The 14,645-nt window shown below is 49.0% G+C and overlaps 1 protein-coding gene across 1 annotated transcript in view; it reads right to left on the minus strand.

Moving 5' to 3' along the window:
• Positions 1-1,463: 1,463 nt before the first annotated feature.
• Positions 1,464-14,645, minus strand: part of LOC122909901 (zinc finger protein 77-like) — a 48,136-nt gene continuing 34,954 nt past the window's right edge. The window contains exons 2-4 of the mRNA XM_044254597.1: positions 9,728-9,854; positions 3,916-4,096; positions 1,464-3,502 (exon numbers count right to left, since the gene is read on the minus strand). Of these exons, the coding sequence (XP_044110532.1) occupies positions 2,224-3,502; positions 3,916-4,096; positions 9,728-9,854 (1,587 nt within the window). The 3' untranslated portion in view covers positions 1,464-2,223. The remainder of the gene's footprint in view (positions 3,503-3,915; positions 4,097-9,727; positions 9,855-14,645) is intronic.

Here is a 14,645-nt window from a genome sequence, read left to right on the forward strand (position 1 = left end):
TTGGGATTCCAGCTGGTAAGTGTAGCGAGTTTTTGCTTCCACTTGGATAACACCCACAACATGCCACAGGGAACCGCAGAATCTTCTGTACTTTCTATGGACCCCTAAGGTAACTCTGGATGGCGGACAATCTGCATCTTTATATTGGCACACTATGGAGACAATTTCATTCTCTGCCTTTCAACGGAAGGCATCATCTACTTGTTGAAACTTTGAGTTTTAAAGGGACATAAAGTCTCAAAAAATTAAAGTTTGCTCAAACTCATGATAAACACGTAGGGTATCTGATCTTGGAATCAGACCACACTGGGATCCAGGCAAAACCCCTCATCCTTAATGCAGACACATCAGGTTTTGAGTTCCGGTGACATTACGTGTCACTCTTCTAAGGAAAAAAGACTTTTTTCACAGTTTTCTGGTGGGTATTTTAAAAAGCATGAATGTAGTAAACATTATCTTGGGTGTGCTTCTGGGAATCCTTTCTCTTTGTAAGATGTTATTTGATGACTACTTATTTTACATGATCTCTACACAGAATGCGGGGCTCTAACCCACAACGCCAAGATGAGAGAGAGTTCCACGATCCACAGACCTAGTCGTCCAAGCACCCTGCAAATTCTTTTGAAGGTCTGAGACAGCAATACTATCCCGTTTGATGTCCACCCCAACAGGGTGAGTTACACTCTCTCTTTTTGCCAAGGGTAAATCCACAAACACTAGTCCAATTGGTATGCGACTGGGGTACTTCAGGACTGTGGAATATTATGGAAACCATGAAATGTTGTTACATCCAATGTCAATAAAACGAAGAGGCTCCCATGCCTATAATGTACGTTATGCTGTATTTTGGCAGGAGTTCTGGCTGCTATTACTGGCACTGTGCACGCCAGACTGGCTCGGAGGTTAAGAAGAAAGCACTTCATAGATATTCCCACCACCATCGCTAGTTGCGGGGAAAAAAACAAGCAATCCTGAGCATTGGTCAAAAGGCACATTCTTCCAAGTCATATTGGAACAAAATAAACCAAAGACACCAACAATAACTCTCAGAAGAGATAAAAACAACACAAAATATGTAACAATAATCTTTTTTTTTATTTCTCTTCAATAAAAGGAGAAAATTTAGGTGAAAATATGTGTTTCAATAATGAAGACTGAAAATACAGAGGTGATTCAGTCAGGAAATTCCACTATTAGCAATAGAAAACAGAAAAGAACTTTCAACAATCAAAAAGTCTCATGTGATGATCACAGATTGGGAAGTGTTTGGAATATGAACTTCAAGTTTTTTTTTCCTTTTTTCTAGAATTATATAAAGTTGTACACATACACACCCCTCCCACAAACACATTCTTATCAACCTGAGTGTAAAAGACATTGTAATGGGAGGAAAAAAAAAACCAAATATGTTTTACATAACCAGGTGATTACTTCAAGTCTGACACAACAAAGTTCATGTCGTACCGATGTAGAGGACAAAAGTCACTCACCACGAGTGTTTGTATCAGCAACAGGAACTAGAAATTAAGACACTTCGCATCTCTATCATGGAAGAGGCACTTGCAAAAAAAAAAAAAAAGTTTGTAACAATGAAATGATTTCTGTCCTGCCACAACTGTCATGAACAAAATACATGACGTTCTATACGGGAAGTGTTCCCCAAACTGTGTCCATTCGGGTTTGTCTCCAGTATATTGGCTCTCATTTAAAAAATGATTTTAGGGAGATTAAACGCTTTCCCACAGTGTCTGTGCTCCCAGATTGAGGAAATACTGGAAGGTCTTTCCATGGTTCTTAACTTCACAGGGTTTCACATCACTGTGCTCTTACAAGCATCCCCGAAGATTAGAGGGACACCTGAAGGCTTTCCCACAGCGTGGACATTCACACAATTCCCGTCTAGTGAGTGCCATCACAGATACTTGCAGTTCTGTGTGACAGTGGAAGGTCTTACCAGAGACCGTAGATTCACAAAAGGTCACCGTCCACTGTGATTCCTCACGTGTTCCTGAAAGGAGTAGTGACCAGTGAAGTTCTCTCTGTGAGTGAAGTTCTCTCAGTGAGGCCGACTGAACGCTTTCCCACTCTCTACACTTAAAAGGTCTCTCCCCTGTGTCCACGTTGTGTGCTTCTAGGCGCAATGGACTCCTGAAGGCTTTGCTACAGTGGTGACACTCGTAGGTTTCCAGGAGAGGTGAAGACTTTCCCACACTGCTGACATGTTCAAGGTCGTTCTCTACTGTGCGTCCTCATATGAGCTCGCAGGTGTCCAGGAGTCGAGAAGGTTTTCCCACACTGCTGACACTTGCAGGGGTTTTCACCAGTGTGTGTCCTCATATGTGCTCGAAGGTTTGCAGGAGACTTAAAGGCTTTCCCACACAGCTCACATTTGAAGGGTCTTTCCCCAGTGTGTGTCCTCGTATGTACCTGGAGGTCTCTGTGGCACCTGAAGGCTGAGCCACACTCTTTACATTCATAGGGATTCAGGATACCGTGTGTGGCCATGTGACATTTGAAAGGTTGATGCTTTCTGAAAGTTTCACCACACTCCTTACATTCCAAGTTTCCATCCTCGGTGTGCCTTCTCGCAGTATGTAGTACAAGTGTGTAGTGACGAATGAAGGTTCTTTCACAGTGCTGACACTTATAGGGTCTCTCTCCAGTGTGCTTCCGCATGTGTTCTCGCAGGCCTGAGTTATACTTGAAGGCCATCCCACACTGCTGACATTCATACCGTCTCTCCCCCGTGTGTGTTGGCATATGTTCCCGCAGATTTCCAAGATATCTGAAGGCCTTCCCACACTGCTGACATTCATAGGGTCTCTCCCCAGTGTGCGTCCTCATATGGATTCGCAGGTCTGTGTTATCCCGGAAGGATCTGCCACACCGGTTACATTCACAGGGTTTCACGGTACTGTGGGAGGCCATGTGACGATTAAAATGTCCACTCTTCTGGAAAGTTTTCCCACACTCTACACATTCATAGGGTCTCTCCCCAGTGTGAGTAATCATGTGACATGTAAGGTAGGACTGATACATGAAGACTTTCCCGCACACGTCACACGCATGAACTCTCTGTCCACAGTGACCCTTCACGTGACCCCGAAAGGACGACCTGCAAGTGAAAGTTTTTCCACATTTCTTGCACTTTAAAGATTGTTTACAACCGCGACTTTTCAAGTCTCTCTTCGATGCTCCCCCAGTGTCCGGAGGTTCATAAGGTTTCTCTCCAAGGCCTGTGTCCACGTGAGGGCTGGGGCAAGAGACACAGCTGCAGGCCGGCCCACATTCCTCACGGGGACTAGGTTTGTGTCCAGGGTGGGATCTTAGTGGATTCTCAGGGAAAGAACCATCGGTGAAGGCGTCTCTACACTTGGCGCAGCGACAGGACCTGTCTCCAGTAGGACGATCCTCACGCACGGGAAGACTTGTCATCTGCCTTCTGGTTTCTCCACGTCGATCATCTTCACTGCTTTCACAGACCCGCTCCGGCAGATGACTTCTGTTCAAAATGGGAAGGCACACTGTTACGGAATAATCATTTTAACTGATCTCTTTATTAATTACCTACTGATCCATATTAGTGATTACTTGACTACATAATGGCCGTCTGCAGTGAACGGCTGTGTTTGTGGCACTGTCTCCATGGTAACAGTGAAACAAGCTTAATGTACTGGCTGAAGACGGAAATACTGTCCGAACACGCTAGGTTTCTCGGATGTCATTTTTCTCACCATTATTTCCAACTGAATGAGTTTTCAGATGTTCAGTATCTAGAATGCATTCATTAAAACTTCTTCGTGTGAAAGTTTGGATCATACGATTATTGAGTTGTGCTCTCAGCGACCCTTTGATTTCAAGTTAGTCTCACCGTCCGCCCTGAGCCCCTCCTTCCCCTGTATGAGTGTGACTCACCTCAAACGCCTTTCCTTGGTTTGGGTCTGATCTCCACCATTAGGAAATTTCCAGTCTGCTCCAAAGACAGAGCACGAATCATTTCTTGCACATAAGACGGTCTCGCCTTCACTGGGGAGCTCATTCTGCAGAACATTCCGCTGAGTCCTTGATGCACTCCTTTCATCCTGACTTGTACCAACTGCAAAAATTAGGAGCAAAGTTCAATTTCTTGGGATGTTTGAAGGTAAGAAAACAGGCCATAAGTCGATTTCTAGTCATACACTGATCCCGAAATGGAAACGAGGTTCATCAGGAAGAACTGACAAGTAACCAAAGAAAAATCCTCAGGACCCTAGTGATTTGGGACTTTGGCAATAAGAGGAAAAGTGTATGTAGGGCAGCCTGTTTACTCAGAAATACTTCAAAATCCATGGCGACTAATGTGGAGGGAAGTATTATCAGAAAAGTAAAGTAGAAAGGAACTGGGCAAGATCCATAGCTTCACACCCTACTTCTACCAAGGAACACAGAAAGGCTTGCCACGTGGGCGAGGATGGATGAAATGTGTGACAGGAGGCCAGGGCAATGACAAAATCGCCTTTCTCAGAACAAGGACGGGTCACGTTTCTAACGGACATGCGCGAATGCCGTTCCCTTCTCCCTTCTCCGACTGAGGGAGGGCTGCTGGACCGTTCTGAAGGCACCGAGGCCATCGGGGGAGCCTGCCTGACTGCCCCAGCTGCCACTGGGGGGTCGGACGGTGGGTGTGGCTGCCGAGAGCCCCCCAGAACAGCCCAGCAGGGGGGAGGATTTGAAGGGCCACAAGCAGTCTGGAAGATGGGCTCTTTATTCTTTGAGTTCACTGATGATGGTTAAGTGTGGACTTTTTCTTCTTCTTCTTGCTGGAAGTATATTGACCGTTCATTTTATGGTCAGGTCCCAATACGGTGTTTCAACAACCATCCGCATTACAAAATTCTTGCCACATTAAGTGTAATTAAAATCTGTCACTATGGAAAACTAATACAATATTATGACTGTATTCCCTCTGCTGTACTTTCCATTCCCACATTTAGTTTGTGTGTGTGTGTGTGTGTTCCAATATTCACTGTTTATACACCACACCCAGGGCCCCACGCAATAGTGTCCTCCTTCATTCATTCACACCTTCGGTAAGTGCGGCTCTGGACCGCTCAATCACCTTCATCTATTTCTCCTCTCCCTCCGTACCCTCCAGTGGCACAAACGCCAATTTCTTCTTGATAGTTTTAAGTCTGTCTATTTCCTGTTGTTTGTTCATTCACTTTGTTATTTAGATTCCACACATAAGTTAAATATGGTGTTTGTCTTTCTGACTTATTTACTTGGAAGAAAACCCTCTGGTTCCATCCACATATTCACAAATGGGAAGACGTCATCCTTCTTCCACGGCCGGGTAATCGTCCCTTATATGCATTTTCCACATGTTCATTATCCAATGCACCCGTCGACAGATGTGCGGGTTCCTTCCGTATCTTGAGTATTGCAACTAACACTACGATGAACATTAATGTTTTCTCTGTGGTTAAATATCCAGAAGCAGATTTACAAACGATATGGTCCTTCTGTGGTGTTCTGTAGAAACTCTGTACTGCTTTCCACGCGGGCTGCACCAGTTTACCTTCCCACCAGCAAAGAGGAGTTTCCTTTTCTCCGCATTCTCACCAGCACCTGTTATCCTGTGATCCTTGTCCTTCTCCTACATCCAACCTGGCTGCCTTGAGGTGGTATCTCACTGCTGATTCAGTTTGGACTTCCCTGATGATTTTCTTTTAAAGATTTTATTTATTTATTTGACAGAGAGAGAGGTCACAAGTAGGCAGAGAGGCAGGCAGGGAGAAAGGGGGAAGCAGGCTCCCCGCCAAGCAGAGAGTCTGATGTGGGACTCGATCCCAGGACACCGAGATCATGACCTGAGCCGAAGACAGAGGTTTAACCCACTGATCCCCCCAGGCGCCCAGTCCACATCTCTTACTAGCTTGTGCTGCTCGGGACAAAGATGTTCCATCTTCCCCTCGTTGTTCTTTGGCTCCAAGTATTTTGTGATTCCTCCCTGACCTTCTCTGTTGACCCACTGGTGTAAGTAGCATGCTGTTTGGCCTCAACATGTATTTGCTTATTTTTATTTTTTTGGTAAACATTTGTTTTTAAAGATTTTATTTATTTGACAGACAGAGATCACAAGTAGGCAGAGAGGCAGGCAGAGCGAGAGGGAGGAAGCAGGCTCATGGCTGAACAGTGAACCCCACATGGGACTTGATCCCAGAACCCCGGGAACATGACCTGAGCTGAAGGCAGAGGCTTCAACCAACTGAGCCAACCAGGCGCCCCTGATAAACATTTTTTAAATTTATCTGTCAGAGTGAGAAGAGAGGGGGCACAAGCAGGGGAAGCCACAGGCAGAGGGAGAAGCAGGCTCCCCACTGAGCATGGGACCGTGACCCACGTGGGAGGCAGACGTTTGACTAACTGAGACAGCCAGGCATCCCAAGCTGCTTCCTGTTCTTAGTATTGACTTGTAATTTCATGCTGCCATTCTTCAAAAGCATGCCTCCTAAGATCACAGTCTTCATAAATTTACTGAGACTCGTTTTGTGGTCTAACACACAAACTATCCTGGAGAATGTTCTGTGTGCCCTTGAAAAGAATGCATGTTCTGCCATTTGGAATGGAAAGTTCACTATGTCCCCCTGGTGCGATGTCACTGGAATCCACTCTTTACTGATTTTCAGTCTGGGCGTTTTATACAGGTATGTTAGTGGAGTGTTAAATCCTCCTACAATTATTTACTATTGTCACTTTCTGACTCTATGTCTCCTAATATTTGCTTTGTATATTTAAGCGTTCCCATTGGGTGCAGAGATATATTCAACTGTTCAACTGGTCTTGTCTAATCTGTTTATCGTCATGTCATGGCAGTCTCTGTCTTGTCACAGTCTTCGTTGTGACGCCAACTGTATCTCATGTAAGTATTCGAGCTCTAGCTTCTACCCCCCTTCTATTTGCGTGGAGAATCTATTTTAGTCCACTTGACTTTCAGGTCATATTGTGTCTCCCTTTTAGGCAGAGGACACGTCGGTTCTTTTCTTTATCATTCAGTCAATGTATGTCTTCTGATTGGAGCGTCTAGTCTGTCTACATTGAAAGGAATTACTGAGAAGCATGTACTTCTTCCTAGTTTGTTAAATGTTTGTTTGTTTTTGTTTTATTTAAGATTTACTTATTTGAGAGAGAGTGAGAGAGAGAGCACCCGAGAGCAGCGGCTGGGTGAGGGACAGAGGGAAAAGGAGTTGACTACACTCTGAGCAAAGAGCCGACCTGAGCCAGAAGCTCTGAGCCACTTCCCACTGGCCCTGGGACTTCTCCTGAATAATCAGCTAACAGCCTTAGGGAGTTTTCCGTGTAGTTTAGAGTTTCTCCAGCTGGTTTCAGATAATCTCTTCATATTTCCTTTTTTCTCCATTTTATTGTAAATGCGGGTGTGGACCTTCTTTTGTTCTTCCCATTTGGCCCTGCTGAACCTCCCAGACCTGAGTATCTGTTCCATGCCCAGATCTGAGAACGCCTCACCCACAGTTTCTTCAGAGAAGGTTCTGCTCTTTTCTCTGTTCTCCTCCATAGACCCCCATGATGCAAATGTTGTCATCACTGTTGTGCTCAACAGGCCCGTGAACTTAATACGTCAGTTACTCATTTCTCACCATTACTGTAATTCTGCTCTTCGGCTTGGTTGCTTCTTACGTTCCCTCACCTTCCAGATCGCGGGGAGCTGCTGGGCCTCCTCCAATGTGCTATGGATCCCCCTAGTGTATTCTTCACGTCAGTTATGGCGTTTCTTAGCTGTGATTGGTTCTCGTTTATACTTTCTATCTCCTTGTTGTAGTTCTCACCGTGTCCAGCCACTCTTCTCTCAAGCCTGGGCGGTATCTACATGACCACTACCTTGAATTCTTCTATCTGGTAGATGACTTATCTCTCTATGATTTAGGTCATTTTCAGTGCTTTTATCCTGTTATTTTCTTTGCAACAAATTCCTCTGTCTTCTCCCCGTGCTGGCCCGTTAAGTCAGTCAGCTACATCTCCCGGTCCTCAGACTAGTGGCCTTTCCAGAAGACACGCTATGGTGCCCTCCATCAAGCATACCCCGGCCACCAGGACCAGCTGCTCCAGGAGTGTCCTGCTGTGGGCCCTGTGTGGCCGCCTGTCACGGCTGAGACCCAGCTGCTACATGACACTGTGTGGGGCTCGCACCCCTGCATGGCTGGCTGAGAAGTCCTGCTGTAGCCTTGCTGGGGCACTGATGAATGGGGGTCACCCTCAATATGTCTGTGTGCAACAATGCGTGGGGACTGCAGAGGTGGACAGTAGTGGGCAGCTGAGAGGCCAGGGGACCAAAGGCCTGAATGCGGCCAATACAGGCTCCCTGGTCGCTGTGGTTAGCACCTTCACTCCCTGGGACAGAAATCATGATGGAGAGGTGCGCATCACACCGGGGGTTGCCTGATGGGGTGGCAGGACAGGAGTCCCAATGGGGAAGACATCAGTCCCAAGGGAGGCTGCCACCAAGGGTGACTGGACAGGAGGTACTTTGGACGGGTACCTCCAGGACAGGTGGGTTAGACAGGGTGGGTGAGTGGGAACCAGTGCCGAGTGGGGGAACCAGTATAAGGAATGCACATGTGACGGGTCAGAACTGGCTCCCAGATGTCGCTGGCTATCCCGGGGGATGGGCTGCAAGACAAATGACACCCGTCAACACGTCAGTCCCTAGACGGCTCTCTGGGCCTCCAGTGTGTGCCCTGAAATTGGGCAATGAATCTTCACACATAAAGCAGGGACATTTCAACATGCAGATCTGTGCTCCGTCCCGAGCCAACTGCAACAGTGTGCTCTCTGTCAGTTGTCTATAGCCCTCCATCCTTCCTGCATGGGCCAGCCAAAGGACTAAAGAGAGAAAGAGGCAGGAAAGGGGTAAGAGGGGAAATCCCTCACCCTTTTGGGCAAAGGCAGTCCGTAAGGCTCCCTTTGATCTCTGGACATTCTCAAGGAACAGTCCCATCGCCCCACTGATGTTTTAGCTCCCAAACTTAAGACCCACTGATTTTCAAAGACAGGTGTCCCAGGCCCTGGTCTTTGCACTGTGGTTCCCAGGGCCAAGATGCCTGGTGTAGGGACTCATTTCCTTGCTTCTATCTACCTGGGAGATGAGCCCATCCGGTTTTCCACGTAGCTGCACTGGGGCTGGGTTTCCAACCACATCTCTGCCCCACCTACCCTCTCCCATGAGGACTTCTCACCGGGACTAGCTGCAAAAGATCTGTTCTGGCGGCCTTCAGATCATTTTCAGACTGAGTCAGAACACAAGCAGCTCTTGCCTCAGTGTGTCCAGCAGAGCTGGTGAGCTCGGGATTCTCCTACTCTGGCATCTTCCCTCTCGTTAAGTCAGGGTTTAACTGGAGTGACGTCACCGAGCCTGACAGGTAGCGACCCCCATGTAACTTTCTTAGGAGTGAAAAGTACACTCCCTGCCCTAACGGGACCCTGGAGACCACATTCGCGTTTAGAAAAGCAGGGAGTCTCAGACTTGGATCAAGACTAAAGAAGAGTCGATTTAACACATGAAACTCTGTTTTTACCAAAAGGTTATGTGACCCTCGGTAGTTTCCAAGAAGGCTTGGACCACGTCTGTCTCTCCTCCAGCATATTCCCATTCCTCAGCCCCAGGAAGATCAGACACTTCTAAGAAGCACCCGTTCCCTACAACTCTAGAGACGGGAGGAGCCACGCTTACCAAGGGAGGCCAGGTTCCTGCAGGTCTCCAGCATCACGTCTCTGTAGAGCTGCCTCTGACCACGATCCAGCAAAGCCCACTCTTCCCGGGTGAAGTTCACAGCCACATCCTCAAAGACCACCGCGTCCTGGAACATCCACGTGTTCTGTTGTAGCAACGCTCCCTCCTCACCCATGTGTGTGGGAGGATGTGGGGGCGACACTTAGGGAACCACATCCCACGCTAGGACCGAAGTCACACCCATGCGGGAAGTGACAACACACAAATACACCCATAGCAGTGCCCTCAGTGACCGGAAGGGCTGGGACCCTGAAGCAGAGGGCAATGACGACAGCTCATACAGACGTACACACACCCAAATATAGGCTGTTTGTACTGAAAATGAGCAGATCTGAGGACACTTGCATGGGAAAGAATGAAAAATGAAATACTCGTTCAGAGCACACGGAAACTGGACGGCACATCTTTGACTTGCGCAAGGACGATTACTGCCTTGTCAGCCCCAAGAACTGGAACCAGATGTCAGGATGCTGTGAAGACACGGATTCCAGTGCTGCTCTCGCTGGAGGGCAACGAGGTCACGGAGCCTAGCACAGTCCCCTCCATCCCGGCAGAGGCAGATGCCACCCTGTCCCTGGGTTAGGTGGACAGTGAGCAGGGACACAGGGCTCAGGGGCCTGGCACACGTAGTGCATAAGAGGAGTTCCAGTTCCTGAAGAGTCACGGAAATCAGCGGGGCCTCGACCATATACCCCGGTGCCCAGAACGCAAGCAGAAGGGCGCCAGAAAGAGGAGCCCCTGAGAGACGGATGGTAACAGAGCCCAGGGTGACCTTAACAGAAGGGGGGGACATAATGTAGGGGCCGCTTTCCAGCAATAAGCTCGGGCAATGGAAACATAAGCATCAAAGCAAACGGCGCACAGCGACCACAGCTGAATGCTACCCGGCTCATGAAGTCACTACCGGGAAATGGGCAGAGGCCCTAAGCAAGCAGCAGACTTCCTCCAACCAGGGAGAGTTACCCAAACAGGGAAGAGTCCATAGGATCGCATACTCCCTCATGGTCCCCGCTGATTCTCGCCCCTCGGCACCACCTCGAGGCAGATACTGTCCTCCGCTGTCCCGTGTGCTGCTCCCCTGTGGGGTCCTCAATATACTTCTATCTCCGGGGTCTACCTCGGGGAATTCTTCCCCACCCATGCCACAGCGCCACGGGATCAGGCCACCCTAGTTTGGCGTCCGTCATGGGGGCCACTTTGCTCTGACACTGTATCCCCAGAGTCTTTAAGAATTTTGTGGGAGCTTCCCTCGGTGACGATCTCCAGCTGGGACTGTTCCTTGAGAACACCCAGAGGCCCAAGGAGTGCCCTACGGACTGCGTTGGCCCAAACAGGGAAGGGATTTCCCCCCTTACCCCTTTCCTCCCTCTTTCTCGTCCTTCGGCTGGTCTAACCCTAGTACTCCACAGACAACAGAAGGTCGTGGGCTGTGCGTGCCCGTGTGGGCAAAGGACCCCGTTCCTATTCTCTCCCACTACATCCCCTGAGCCCTCCACTCCCAACACGCGGCGCAGGTGGCAACAGCAGCTCCTGCAAAGTGACTCCGCAGGGGGAATGTACTTTCCCAGACCCTCTCCTGAGGCCTCCTGACTCTCAGCAGCTTCGCTTGGAGACCAACCCCTTAATTTCTTTGTTCCCTTACATTCAGCCGCCATTTGATCTAGAGCCAAACACGCTCCTATGTGTCCCAACGGGGAGTCCTCTCCTTGTATGACCCGGTTTGGCCACCTGGTGTGTGGCTCCGGCCACTGCCGCCAACGACGCAGCGGGGCTTACTACCGCCATCCGCTGCAACCCCTCCTCGGTGGGACAGGCCTCTGGGCATCGGCAGCAGGTCTGTCCCATGATAGGAAATAAAACGGCCGGTTCAGGGAGCACAACTGCAGTCATAAGCCTTGTGAACAGAATGAAAACCAAAACCCCATGATCGCTTCGACGGACCCAGGACGCCATCTGACGAAACCACGACCCTGTCTTAACAAGAGAACTCAACCAACCAGGAACAAAGGGGAACGGCCTCGCCCTGGTAAGGGGCAGCAGGGAAAAGCCCACACCTAACAACTGAGCAGCCACGGCTCCCAGGAGGATCTGCCAGCGGCCGACAGCTTCAGGAGATGCTGGACGGTAGCCGTCAGGGGACGGACGCGGCCCTGCAAGCCGACCCCCTTCAGACCCACTAGAACAGCTACGAGGTCTCGCAGGCGCGAGCCGGGGAGGAGGCGAGGAAGGGCAGCTGTCACCATCTCTGCTGCTGGGATCGCCGAACGGTGCGTGCGGCCGCCTGGGAAGAGTCAAAGTGGTGAGCGTCGAGTCACCGCGCACGACAGCGACCACCTGCCCACGACAAGGGCGGGCGCGCGCCAACACCAGCTCGCGCTCGCACGCGCTCAGCAGCCGACCCCACAGCCAGCAAGGAAACCCGCGCAGCAGCCCGTCCACTCCCCGGAAACGAGTGACGGACACACGACTAAGATGGAGTCCGGAGTCCGCAGAGAAAGCTCCCGAACCCTCGCTCAGGGCCCGCTGCGGAGCAACGGGGGGAGACGCGCGCCGCCAAGTCCGTCCTGCACCGGCGGAAGGAAGATTGTTTCTCCGCGTGGCAACAGTCCAGCCAATGAGAGACACTCACGGCTCAGCCAATGAGAGACACTCACGGCTCAGCCAATGAGAAGCCACAACACATGGACCAACCAGGTTGCTCCAATGGATGCTCTGTGTGACGGCCCCTCCCGTGCCCCGCCCTGCTCTTCGAAGAAGGAGCCGCTCCCTTTCTTTCCCAGCCTTGCCTGTGCTTTTGCTGGGGGCTTCCTTGTACCCTATTACGATTCTCTGATATTCCCAGATAAACCCATTTTTCTTTAAGATTTAAAAAAATTTTTTTAAAAGATTTTATTTATGTATTTATTTGACAGACAGAGATCACAAGTAGGCAGAGAGGCAGGCAGAGAGAGAGGAGGGAAGCAGGTTCCCCACCAAGCAGAGAGCCCGATGCGAGGCTGGATCCCAGGACCCTGAGACAATTACTTGAGTCACATGCCAAGGCTTAACCCACTGAGCCACCCAGGTGCCCTGAGATTTAAAAAATTTTTTATTTAATTTGTTTTTCATTTAATATGTTTTTATTTATTACTAATTATTTGTTAATATTGTTAATATTTATTTATACATTTATTTGTCATTATTTCGTGCCTATGGATCTATGAGCGCAGAGGGAATCTCCAGCAGACCATGTACTAAGCACAGAACAAGGCTCAATTTCAAGACGTCAAGATCATGACCTGAGCCAAAATCAAAAGTTGGACACTAAGCCACTGAACCACCTACTTCCCCCCACCCCATAACACAATCTTTCCTGTAAAAAGAAGTGATGGTTTTATTGTTAATGTCAGTGTGACTTGCCGATCACAAATGGACCCCAAGAAGACACTGACCACTGAGCACGCAAGTGTGGGTCCCACAGAGCCCACGGTGCTGCTTTCTCTCGGACCCGGGTGGGAGGCTGAAGGGTCAGTTTTGTCCTGGGATCAGAGGTCGGTGCCCTGTCTGTGCCAGGCAGGGTCTACTGGGGACCTGCGCTGGGGGCTTGTTCGTTCTCAGAAGACTCATTCGGCTTTGGTTCCAGCTCCTTTTCAGTACTGGGCTCTTCCTCTTAGATCAGTGCCGGATGGAAACAGGCTGGCCTTCCTTCTGATTTCTTCTGTAACAAGCCTACTCCTACATAGAAACCATGTTTAGAAATTCCGTAGTCTAGAGAAAACCACCAGGAAATGGATTCCAGTCATCAAAGCGCCATGACAGGGCAAGTAAGGGGGACCCTGGCCAGTTTGTTTTCAACACCGCTATTCCCCCAGGGGCGCCGGGGTGGCTCAGTGGATTAAGCCTCTGCCTTCGGCTCAGGTCATGATCTCAGGGTCCTGGGATTGAGCCCCGCATCGGGCTCTCTGCTCAGCAAGGAGCCGGCATCCCCCGCCCTCTGCCTGCCTCTCTGCCTCCTTGTGATCTCTGTATGTCAAATAAATAAATAAAATCTTTAAAACAAACAAACCAACAAGTAAAAACAACCCAAAAAAAAACCCCCACAGTCCCTCCACACATGCATTTCTTTCTTTTTCTTTTCTTTTTTAAAAATATTTGTCTCTATTTTTGAAGTGCTTTCAGATTCCTGATAGGATTTTCGGTGGGATTATTTTTTCTTTCTTCTTCTTCTTCTTTTTTTTTTTTAAAGATTTTAATTATTTATTTGACAGACATATCACAAGTAGGCAGAGAGACACGCAGAGAGAGAGAGGGAGAGGAGGAAGCAGGTTCTCCGCTGAGCAGAGAGCCCAACGTGGGGCTCGATCCCAGGACCGTGATCATTACCTGAGCTGAAGGCAGAGGCTTAACCTACTGAGCCACCCAGATGCCCCCACACATGCACTTTTAACAAGATGAGCCAACTGAACCAAATGTAATTCAGAACTAAAATGGCCTTAGGGTGTTTGGGTGGCCCATTGGTTAAGGGTCCTACTCTAGGTTTTGGCTCAGGTCAGGACTTCATGCGTCTTGAGATGCAGCATATTCCCCGCCTCCGCCACCTCAGCACGTGGCCGGATTGTGGATTCTCACCTCTGCCCTACCTTGATCCATTGCTCTCTCAAATAATAAATAAATTTAAAAAAAAAAGGAAAGGAAAGAAGGAAGAAGAGAAAGGAAAGGAAAGGAAGGAAGAAAAAAAGGAAGGAAGGGAGAGAGAAAGTAAGAGGGAGCTGCAAGGGCTTTTTAGGGGAACTTCCGATCTCAACCTCCCAAACTTGTCTTACTGGTCATTAAATCTGCAGGTCGTGACTCCAAAACACAGAATCTGATACGCATGTTA

Source organism: Neovison vison, chromosome 6 (genome assembly GCF_020171115.1).
Source record: "Neovison vison isolate M4711 chromosome 6, ASM_NN_V1, whole genome shotgun sequence".
Lineage (NCBI taxonomy): Eukaryota > Metazoa > Chordata > Mammalia > Carnivora > Mustelidae > Neogale > Neogale vison.